The sequence below is a fragment of the Rhamphochromis sp. 'chilingali' genome, assembly GCF_963969265.1.
Source record: "Rhamphochromis sp. 'chilingali' genome assembly, chromosome: 13".
In the NCBI taxonomy this organism is placed as follows: domain Eukaryota; kingdom Metazoa; phylum Chordata; class Actinopteri; order Cichliformes; family Cichlidae; genus Rhamphochromis; species Rhamphochromis sp. 'chilingali'.
Genome location: NC_137940.1, coordinates 3,261,394 through 3,273,523, shown reverse-complemented (window position 1 = coordinate 3,273,523; position 12,130 = coordinate 3,261,394). Strand labels below are relative to the sequence as shown.

The window sequence follows — 12,130 nt, the reverse complement described above, 5'->3', positions numbered from 1 at the left end:
GGCTAATTCTAGAACTAATAACTGAGCACTGTGACTGTGTTCCAACTATCTGTACACCTGCTACACCTTTACGTCACCTGTTGGCGAACAAAGCAACATTTCACGAAGCGTCGACCTAAACAATTTAGCGTCGTGAGATCCGCGAGGCGACACCGCGCGCTGTGAAGTGGGGACAGCCAGCGCTCTTCCCGCTCCCGCTATTTCTCCGCGTGCTCTGATAGCGAATTGGCCCGGGCCACACAGCACCACCCGCGCGCTTGCAGCCTCGAGATAATAGCCTATTAGTGCAAGTGGGATTAATTTGTAGCCAATTACAACCCGTAGAGTTGAATAAGAATGCATAAATAAGGAGGGAGATGGCGACACACAGGCCTACACACACACACACACGGGGACAAATGTATGGTAGAGGCTCCTCGAGTGGCCTGCTAAAAGCCAAAAACGGAGACAAGAACTGAGAGAGAGAGGGGGGAGAGAGAGGGTTCTTCACTTAACTAATGGGGGAGAGAGAGCAAGCGAGGGGGGAGCAGGCTAGTTTTAACTATTAGAGAGATAGATCAGTCTGTCCCGCCTTCAACTCCTGTCAGGCTTCCAGAGCGCGCAAGGCTGGAGGTCGGAACATCGCGCGCTGTTTATGTGTGCGTGCCAGTACGGGATAACGGCACGGTACGAGACGGACAGACAAAAGATCGCCGGAGACGCTGAGTTGCAGCGGCCGATGTAGAGGATGAAGGCCGGAGAGAACAAGTTTAAAGTTTGACGGAAGCGAGAGTCCAGCTAAAGCTCGTATTCTGCCCAGACTGTCCGGATGCCAATGGAAAACTTTACCTGGGTGAACACACCGCTTGAGACAGAATGCTGACGGGACACATGAACCGGCCTGTGGTGTGAACTTGTTATTTGACATGAGTATCATCCAAGCTCTTTAAAACGACTTGGTGTTGATTTGTTTCTTTAAATTTTCATCTCTAACGGATTGTTATTATATGGGAAAGGGAGAGTAAAGTGATGAACCGGGACAGAGCGGATGGGGTCCAGACCGTGATAAGCCGGGAGAGAGCTGCGGCGGGGCCAGTGACGGACGCCGTGCCACCCGTCATGAGTCGGGACAGAGCGCTACCGGCGCCCAGCGGCGGGGACGGCGTCCAAACTGTGGTGAGCCCGGACAGCGGTGACTTGTTAGACGGAGCCGCCGCAGGGGAGAAGCGGCTCTTCTCCAGCGCGACCGCCGGCGGCAGAGATGCTCAGGCCACGGAGAACCACTCGGAAGCTCCACCGACGAATCCGGTGTTGGCCCCGCCACAGCAGGTAGGCTAATACGGGCACGAGCAAACTTTGTGAAGCGCTACCGGAGCGGTGCGTGACGGTAGCAGCAGACAGTAACGGCAGACTCTCAGGTAGCCTATATAGACCAGCGGACAGGACACAACCGGGACACTGCAGCATAAATAAAGAAGCATCGAGACAGACAGATATTACATTACAGGAAAGAAGGATGGCACGAAAAGTAGCTGGGCGAGCAGAAAAGTAAGAATTCTTAGCACAGGGAGCAGCCGAAGCACCGAAAACGGAAGACGGTTTTTAAAATAAAATTATTTGGTTACTTGGTCCTGTTGTGTAACTGCTATGATTCTTTGTTTTTAAAATGTGGCCCGTGTTGTCAGGTTATGGGTCATATTATGGAGATGAGGCCTTTAATAAAATGCAGCTGGAAAGTGTGATCGGAAAGAGACAAAATAAAAAGTTCTAAATTAAAAGCATTCAAATTCGCTCCCGTAAAGGACACCGACTTTTATTTTGTTATAATTATTATTGCTCTAATTAAAGCTGTTAGATTTTTTTCGTTCGTTTCTGAACGAAATTAATTGAATTCAAAATAATTCAAAGTAGGCCTGTTTGTAAAGACGGGCGTTTCTCTATATTTTTTCCATAGACGCGAATTTGTTTATTCTTAAATAAAACGTGATTGTGTTTATTCGCAGCTCTGATTGTGGCATTTTTCGATTAGACTATTCTTATCACCAGTTGTTAATACGCCCCTGGGTCTTTCTCCAGAGGCTCCCTGGGATTATTTAAAGAGAGAATATTAATGTAGGATTATTCATGTCGACATGCTCAAGACTGGCCTCATTAATAAATGGATGATCCTAATCAGGATGTAATGCAGGGAGGGGGGGAAACAGAGTCACTGCACCACCTTTTATCTGTCTTTTACACTTGGCTACCTTTTTGGCTCCACATAAATTATGATATAAAAAGTCTGAACATTTCTACATCACACTGTAAACCTTATGCCCACATGCAGGTTCAAACAATCTGGTAAAGCAGTATTTTACCTTAAGTGTAAGCCTTCCCCTGAACTCACATATTTTCCAACCAATTACGTGTGGAAATGTAAAACTGAAGTTTTAGAAATCTATAGACTGCACTACTTAAAATGGGATTGATTCGTTTTTCTTCTGATAGCCTATTGACCGCTACACAGCCTGCGCAGGAAATGCAGCTGATCTGTGTTCATGTTTGCTTTATGAACACACTTTACCGTCTGTTTTATTGGATGTGATGTGTGCTACCAACACCTAACACTGGGATTTGTCTTTGACTTTAACACTGCTTACTACTAATAGTAATAATAGTAATAATAAAAATAATAATATTTAAAGTGATCATTATTAATATTACAATTAAATATATAGCAGTTAAAATGCGTGGCAAAACGTAATTGTGGGGGGACAAGAAAAAAAAGCAAGTTCAAATAAATTCAGCTATACGGGATAAAAGGCGATGATGTCTTGTTTTTTAACTAAATAAATCATTCCCATTTGTTACTCTCCAGGGCCCCATCGGGCACCGGACAACTTCTTTCTCCGTGCTGGACATCCTGGACCCCAACAAGTTCACGAGCAACCGGCGACACCAGCTGCAACAACAGCACGTGAGCCACCGCGGCGAGCTCGAGCAGAGCGTGTACGGAGCGGAGAACCGGCGAGGAGGAGCCGGGGAGCGCGAGCCCAGCCTCGAGGCCAGCAAGGGCTACGGTGCAGACGAATACCAGAGCAGTAAGTCTCCGTGGACTTCAAACCAAGTCCATTATCGAATCATTTATTTTTAATTTCCTTTAATTTCCCGCCATTGCGTCAGTAACGTCTTTTCCTTCGGGCAGCTGAATTCAGTCGAACTGCTCCTGTTACGGTTCAAAGTCCCGTTTCCTTAGAAACCACTCTGAATGATTCTGCAACATCCTTTAACGTTTTCAGAAATTTGACCTGTTTTTTTATATGATTAAAATAGGTGTGCGCGCGAGCGTGTGTGCTCGCGCGTTTGTAGTTAGTAATTAGGTTGTTTATTTTCTGTGTCATTCAAATCATATTTATTCTTACCGGTGAATTAACTGATTTATTCATGGATAGTTAAACATACCAACATTAGCCTGAGTGAAACCTAACCAATGTAACCGTTTTACCCCAAATCGAATATAGAGCTTTTCCATTTCTACTTGAATATAGCCCGTTTACGCTATTTATCAATAATACATGTGTTGTGAACACCGCTAGGCTTTTCCGACGGAAGAAAAATGATCCGGAAGAAGGCCTTTCTAATTGTGATCATATTTTAAGGGCACTGCATTGTTGTGTGTGGTTTCACTGTGACCTAAGGATTCTGGTTTTAATTACCCACCAGTTGTTGTTGGGCTTTTGCTTCGTCCGTAAATATTTTCTCACTAAACCCTGATGTCACACAGAAATCTGTGTTCCAGGCCACTTATTCGGTGAAATCTTGTGATGATGTAAGAGATGAGAAAACTACCGAGTACGGACCATTAAAACATGGAAGAATGGGGAGAACGAGCTCTCTGGTTTTAAGTTTAAAACAGCATCTGTTTTTATCTAGAATTAAAAGGAGCAAAAAAGTTAATTGGCTGCAGTTCCTGTGTGTGATCGGTATTATTGGACAGGTGTGCACTAAGTTCATGGACCCCACGTAAACGCAGTAGCTCCAATCAGCTCCGTCTCCTCGATTTCATATTATTATAATATTGGACGTTTTCCTCCTTTTGTCCTCTTTTCTTTGTTTTTTCCGTCACATTTTTATTTTCCTTATTTATTTATTTATTTATTTATTTATTTATTTATTTATTTATTTTTAAATCTCTCATTTGTTTTAATTAAATTTTCCGTACATTTTACAGATTTCAAATCAACAAAATTCTGACTTTATTTTTCAGAAGCAGACACAGGCATATACCCTACATCATAAATAATTATAACTTCGTGATATAGTCGAGCTGGGTTAAAAACAAAAGCTCAAAACAAAAGAAAAAGAAAGAAAACAGTAAAAACATCACAGGAACGCATGCACTGCTGTTGTAGTTTGTATACTATTATTCTGTTTTATTATACTGACTGCCAAAAAGTATCCCAGCACAGTGAAACTAGCGAAATACATGTCACGTACAGACTATAATAAATATAGTGGTAACATAAGGCTTTATTTTTAACGACTGTAAAATCAGGCCTTTTTAAAAATAAAAATTTAAATTAGAATCAGTATATGATTAAATGGCTGGCATGTTTTTGCAAAAACAAACCAAATTATTATTAATTTCTGTTTGTTATAAAATGGACAAGAAACCATCTCACCAAGCATCATGGTTCCTTTATTCTTAATTATTTTTATTAATATAATAATAATATTATTATTATTATTACATATGAGAAAAATGAAAAAGTGGACATTTTATGAGTAAATTACATGTAAAACATAATCTTATTGAGCTATCTTTTCTGCACACCTGTAAACATGCTTGTTTTTTAAATTTCTCTCAGGTTCTTCTGTCTACATCATCACAGCTAAACTAACCCTTCTGTGTTAGCTTTCATACATATTTTGTCTCTGATTTAATCTGTAAAACTACACAGTCTTACTCCAGATGATCTAACACATGCTCAGTCATTTTTCAGTGGAAATCATGCAGGTGGATTTGTCACTGGTTAATAAATGCTTTTATTTTCTCACTTTTTTTGGGGGGGGGGGGGGGGGGGGGGCGGTTATAACAATATAATGTCTTACATTATACATTTTTAAAAATATATAATTTAGTATTATTCAAGGTGCAGTTTACTTTTTCTTGCCATTTAAAACTGTTGATGTTGTCGAGATTAAGGACAAAAGGAACAGCATAATTGGGACATAAATATTCAAACCAATAACGTGAAAAAAGCACACACAGTATCTCTCTAACATTAGCAATAAGAGCATTTGCAGGGATGTAAGCACATGTGTGCTGTACATGTTGAGGTGGACTGTGCTCGGTGTTTTCATGACATGTACGTGCACAATGCACAAACTGTATGAAAGCTTAGCGTGAACGTCCAGATCGTTTTTGTCCCTAACGTATAATTGCAGAAAGAGTTACAGTTTCATTAAAGACTAAAGCACCATGTGCTCCTCTGAAGGGCTGACGTAAAAGCAGTCGATTTGCAGCTAAAATATTTAATTGGACATTTAAGAGGTCCAACAATGTCTATTAATGTTTTTCTGCTGATCTGTGGTACCTTAAAATCCACCATATTCCAATGCTCCATTGTTATTTTAGCACACTATTAGTATTCAAACACAATTTCTTTTGCCTGATAATCATCTAGTATATTTTACAGTGCACAGTAATGTACAGTGATCAGTTTATGGTCATTTCATACCTTTTCGTTTCGTCTGAAGATACTGTTTTCAGAACCTTCTTGATCTAATTGCCTTCTTATTTCTGTTGATTTTATCGTTTTATTCCCAAATATTGCCCTCACTCATTTAGCCACAAATGAAGTAAGACACCACAGACTTATGATGCAGTAATCGTGTGATGAGTAAACTCCAGAAAGTGGAGCACATAGCAAAAAATGATGATGGATACCGGATGACACAGTGATTAATACTAATGGAGAGTTGGCAGCTCAGTATCAGCAGCTCATTCTTGCCCTCTGGCTCTTTAGCACTTTACTCAGGTTAGGCTCATGGCTGCTCTGTCTTTGGAAACTTGACGTGTTTATTCATTCAAGATATTTTTAAATTCAACTGCAAGTTTCTGAAGGAAGCGTACAGTGGCCATAATTGGGACCGCAGTTCAACACTCACTGATTATGCTGGGAAGAGACTGTTTTTCCATATAGCAGATAATTAAGATAATTACAATCCTCAGCTACATTTTTAGATTAATTGGCCTACCGTGGCAACGGTAATTATGAGGAGATAGGGGTAAATAGATGGGCCAGTAAACTTAGTACTTAGAAGACCACTGTTTGCTTTATGGCCAGCATTGTTTCTTCTAGCTCTAACCATTTCATAATCCATACCACCAATTTATTACTGCAATCAAGAAGCTGAACCTTAAAGTATTTATTTGAAGCCAAACCTTCTTTGCAGTGAAGAAATAAAAATGTTTCTGATTGTAACTGATGAAATAAGACTTCAGTTTGATATTACAGAAAAGATCAATTAAAAAGCTCTAGTCATTTTATGAAGTCTCCATATTGTGAGCTAACTTGTTCATATGCATATTTATATTTCAACTTTGTTTTATTAATTTCAACAATGACATACAAAGTTAGCAACAGCTAAGTCCATCTTGATTTCAGAACAGTGGTATGTCCATTATACCCTCCAACCCCCCAACCCAAATTCTCCCCCTACCAGGTCTACAATAGACAAAGCACTGCAGAAAACCAGTTTCTGCCCACACACACACACACACACACACACACACACACACACACACACACACACACACACACACAAAAAAAAACCAAAAAATAAATTTAGAAAAAAAAAAAAAAAAAAACCAACACCTCAGGACCCATACACATAACAAGCATAACCCCCAAAAAACAACAACAACCACAACTCCCCCCCCCCTCCCCCCGCCCCGTAACCAAACAGACAAACAAAAACAAACAAAACAAAAACCGAGAAAACAAATAACAGAGAAAGGACCAAGCAAAACAAAAGGAAAAACAAATAGATAAGGTATAAATAAGATTTAAAAAAAAAAACAAAAAAACATTATAATGTAGCTTCGCTCAGTTCACTGCAGACTCAGGAAGTAAAGTAATAGTGTCGACCAGCAAGAGAAATGATTTCCAGATTTTATTAAATTCCCTAATAGAACCTTTTAGAGAGAATCTAAGTTTTTCCAGCTTTAAGTTAAAGAGTACATCTCTCACCCAGTGGTCATGAGTTGGGGGGTGGGGAAGCTTCCACTTCAACAGAATAAGCCTCCGGGCCAGTAAAGTGGTAAAGGCTAGGGCCTGTTTGAGGGGACCAGATAAGTTCAAGTCAGGAGGAATGCCAAAAATTGCAGAGAGTGGGTTAGGAAGGACAGTCTGGCCATATGCTTGGCTAAGTGTGTCGAATATATTCCTCCAAAATGCACTCAGTTTCGAACATGACCAAAACATGTGGACATGGTTGGCAGGCGATAGTCCACATCTGCTACAGGCATCACTGATGGTTGGATAGATTTTAGATAATTTTGCGTTTGTATAGTGTACTTTATAGACCACCTTACACTGAATCAAAGCATGACGAGCACAAATTGAAGACGAGTGAATCAATTTCAAAGCACGATCCCACTGCTGTTCTGGCAGGGTTGTCTGAAGCTCTTCCTCCCATCTCAGCTTAATATGAGAAATGGATTTGGGGACCAAAGCATCTAGTATTTTATACAAGGCTGATATCAGTCTGTTTTGATGAGGGTTCGTCTGCAGGATGATATCCAGATTTGTTTCTGGAGGCCGATTGGGAAAGTGAGGGAACTGCGTTTTTACAAAATTTCTAGCCTGAAGATAGCGAAAAAAGTTGGAGTTAGGCAGGTCGTATTTGGACGATAGGTCAGCAAAAGATAGAAAGGTGTCCTGACTATACAAGTCCTTAACAGTCCTAAGTCCGTTATCTTTCCAACTACTAAAGGCCGCATCAGTGTTTGAAGGTGCAAAATTAAAATTTTTTGATAAAGGTGTTAGCAAAGACGGTCCAAGTAGCCCGAAGTATTTTCTGAACTGTCGCCAAATAGTTACTGTTTCCTTAGCTATTAGATTATCCCCAACAAGGGTTGGAGAAAAAGGGAGTGGTGAGCTGAGTATTGATGATAATGAGTAACAGCTAGATGCAGTTTCCATTTGTACCCAGGCTGTTACAGGGGGGTCGTTATGAACCCATTGTAAAAGTTTTTGTATGTTAGCTGCCCAATAGTAGTGTCTAAAATTGGGCAGACCAAGACCACCATCACTTTTAGAGGACTGAAGAATAGACTTGCAAATTCTAGCTTGTTTCCCTCCCCATATGAAATGTAACAGAATCTTTTCTAACTTGTCAAAAAATGCCTTGGTACGAAAAATTCATATGCATATTTGTCAGATGCTAATAATTTGAATTACACAATATTTTGGTATCTTTGTTTCTGTAGCTGTGACATTTGGTACCAAATCTAGTTTAACTGGCTTAACTTGCTAGTGCAGGACCTTGGTTAAACCATGGGTTTTATTTAGCCTGCCTAAATATCTTAAGGTATTGGTAGTGATCCAGGTAGTGAACTACTTACGTAAGCCTAAACATGAGCTTGGTATGCCTTAATCTGAATAAACCACTTCATTAAGCTACTGTGGGCTGTAGAGACAAACCACCTGTACAACCATATAGGATGGAGAATCTGTTGGATGTTACATGTGGCTGAACTCTTTGTTGTGTGCGTTCTTCTAGAGGAGGGCTTTATATACAGAAGTCCGGATGAGGAAGACTTCCACAGATCTGGGACCCCGGACTCAGAGGCTGCAGACGGGCCCTACAGCAGTGAGGAGAGCAGCTCGGCTCTTCCCAGTAATGGAGACAGAGAACTAGGCCAGCACAGCCACCAGGATCCCAGCAGAGACACAAAGACCCCTAACGGAGGCCCCACAAGCCAGATCACCAGTCCCCAAACCAATGGGGGCCAAGGGGCCAAGCCCAAGAGGAAACGCTCTGGCTCAGACTCCAAGTCGGGGAAGCCCCGCAGAGCCCGGACTGCCTTCACCTACGAGCAACTGGTGGCGCTGGAGAACAAGTTCAAGTCCACACGCTACCTGTCAGTGTGTGAGCGCCTCAACCTGGCCCTGTCCCTCTCCCTCACTGAGACCCAAGTTAAGATCTGGTTCCAGAACCGGCGAACCAAATGGAAGAAGCAGAACCCTGGAGCCGACACCTCGGCCCCCACGGGAGGAGCAGGAGGCACGGGAGGCACAGGGGGAGGAGCGGGAGGAGGCTTGGGAAGCCTCAGCCCTCTGAGCCAATCCCCTCCAGTCAGTGGGCATCTGGCCATGCACACAGGCTATGCCGGCCACCATCACCCCCCTGCTGGGAGCCTTGTCCAGCTGCCTTTCCTCACCGCCAGCCACGTCCTGTCTCCCTTCATGCTGGGGACACAGAGTTATGCTGCACCTGCGTTCTACAGCACACACCTGTAGATACACACAAACACACACAGAAGCCCTGACTGAAATGTCCCAGTATGAACTGCAGCACAGCGTTCAGCTCCTCCCCCTTTTTTACCGTTTAAAGGCTTTAATTTTATTTTGATAGAATGTTAATATCTTGCAGAACTGTACATAAATCTATGTTCTAGCTCTGAATGCTGTTTTAAACACTGTAATAGACAAATAGTTGATCTCATTGTTTTCTTTTCTAAAGTCTGTAAAAATATTGAATGTTTATTTAAGACTTGAGAATGGCTTGATCTATTGTCAGTACCATGTAACTCCAGCTGTGATCGTTTTCATTTCTTTTATTTATTGAGGTGGTTAACAGTTTCCATAAAATCCTTGGATGTACTGAGTCCTCAGCTCAACATGGTATTGTCCTTTGATATTAAAATGATGACAATTAAACAAAAGTATCCCAGTAATGTTTTTTTTAATAACAGTGAGCTGAAGCGTTGGGTGCTGCAGTGCCTCAGAGGTAAGTAACTTCCATGCAGGGTTTGGGTGTGAAGCTAATCCTGGGCCTGTTGGTTGGTTTGGATATCTGTGAGGTTTCCTGTTTGTCAAAAACAAACCAATAAAAAAATCCAAATGGGAACTGGAAAATATTTATGCGAGGAAGGGGTTTGCAAACAATACAAATCTCAAAAACGATAAAGATAATTACAGTGAAATGACTTTTCTGTCATAGAAATATGAGACGTGACGAATATAACGTCGATTACAAGCTTTCGTTAATGTTTTGACAGACAGCACAATAGGCCAATGACAATAAGAATAGCACTGAGCCGAGCCAATCATGTGCCTGGAAAACAGACTGAGCCGCGTGATACGGATAAGTTGAAGTAGTGCGCACGGACCGCAGCGGGAGCCGCACAGCACGTGCAAAGTCCACTAAGAGTGCGCGAGATTTTCTTTTAATAAAAGGAAATTTGAAAATTGAACATTTTAACGAAAACTGGAGCGACAGTGTCACAATGTCACCATTTTTGTTTGTCTCAAAAGACCAGAAAACTGTTGAAAAGAAGCGAGAGTGCAGTGAGAGTTTGCAGTTTTTGCTTCTTTGTCGGACTTTAAATACTGTGCTTGAAGCATGTGCCCAAAGAGCCAGTAACAGGAGCATCTGGAGCAAATCCCTGCTGAACAGAGTGTCGAGCGGCCTTTCTTTAAACATTTCATTATTCCAGATGATTTAGTTTCAGTTCAGCTGAGTGTATGTCCGTTTGTTTATGTTCTCCTTTATTTACATTTGAGCGCCTTTAATTTATAACAATTTTTTTTTTTGAAATTTTATCTTGTAATGATGTCTACAATATTTATCCGGAAGTGACAAAAATGTTTTATTTGTCTGTTTTTGTAATACTTGAAGCTTTTGATTGGTCAGGATTAAATAGAGCTGTATCATGTTCCACAGGACATTTATGGTCTGACACAAAATGAAAAACATTTAATCAAAATGAATCTTTTATCTTCAGTTAAAAAAATAACAATAAAAAATAAATAAATCCAACTTATTTTAGCTCACGAGCCTCAGGAGTGAAAGTCTTCACAGGACTCTGCAGTGTTGGCAAATCGAAGAACATATTTAAGAGGAAACGGCATCAAATCTAGTTGGTTTATCAGTCATCGTTAAGTGTAAGCATCTCTCTGAGTGGGATTCTTTTGTTTCGTGTTATTATCAGAGAAAAGCGCCAGTGTTAGTCTCTGTTGCTTAAAAGGGGAAAGTGCTGTGACAACCAGCCTGCTTTCAAAGTGTTTGTGCTGCTGTTAAATATGAAGAACATGATTCACACACTGCGTATAAAACACGGATCTATAGCCACCCTTACTGTAGGCATGTGTACATTTTTTTCCTCAAATGGCTATTTGCAAAATAGTTTTAGGCATTTCTACATTGGATGTATTTTTCAGCCCTCCGATCAAAATAGGAACAACAGATGAAGTAGAGTCTGCAGCATGATGTCAAGACATCGACAGGACGCTGACAGTCAACACAGAAGGAGGTCAAATGCTCCAGAAAGACACGCCTCCCGGATATTAATGATAGAAAGCTTCTTAAAAAAAAGCAGCGGCCACCCTTCAGTAGTAGCATTTTTTCATTTAACAAAAAGTGATATAGAGTAGTATTTTTTTAGTTTCACATGAACTTTGCATATTCATGCAGCGTCTGTCAGCTAGCATGCCTCCATCACTTTCTGCAGTCACTCCACTGCAAGAGGCCACACGTGTTTCAAAGGTGCGTTGATATAATCCCTGAATAATTTGTGCAGCGTGTCCGGGTGCAGTGCATATCACTTTGACTCCCACAACATCCCATCCTGAACTTAAATTGCTTCATATAGAATACCAAGTTAGAAGACGGTACTCTGTGCACTCATCCAGTAGCTTAACAATCTACAGCCAATCATATGAAACTGCTTAGAGCAACTGAAGTTCTAGTTTGGTTAATAGTTTAACTTGAAAAAGCTGTGTTGAGGTTTGGGTTCAGATCTCAGCACAGCTTAAACAAAAGTGTTGATACACATTTGGCAGCACAATTAATGCTTGAAGCTATATTATCACAGTTTTTCCCCACAAACTGGTATAAATGAAACAAGCCCAAAACAGATAAATTAGTGTGTGTGGGCGTC

The 12,130-nt window shown here is 41.1% G+C and overlaps 1 protein-coding gene across 2 annotated transcripts; it reads left to right on the top strand.

Annotated features, from left to right (window-relative positions):
- Nucleotides 1–544: 544 nt before the first annotated feature.
- nkx1.2lb (NK1 transcription factor related 2-like,b) lies at nucleotides 545–9,867 on the top strand. 2 transcript variants are annotated; one of them, XM_080901228.1, is made up of 4 exons: nucleotides 545–885; nucleotides 996–1,308; nucleotides 2,837–3,059; nucleotides 8,749–9,867. In XM_080901228.1, the coding sequence occupies exons 2-4, from the start codon at nucleotides 1,009–1,011 to the stop codon at nucleotides 9,486–9,488; spliced, it is 1,263 nt and encodes a 420-aa protein (XP_080757354.1). In that variant the 5' UTR covers nucleotides 545–885; nucleotides 996–1,008; the 3' UTR covers nucleotides 9,489–9,867. The 2 variants fall into 2 exon arrangements, with proteins under 2 accessions (XP_080757354.1, XP_080757353.1); XM_080901227.1 differs by having other exon boundaries at nucleotides 545–1,308.
- The last annotated feature ends 2,263 nt before the right edge of the window (nucleotides 9,868–12,130 follow it).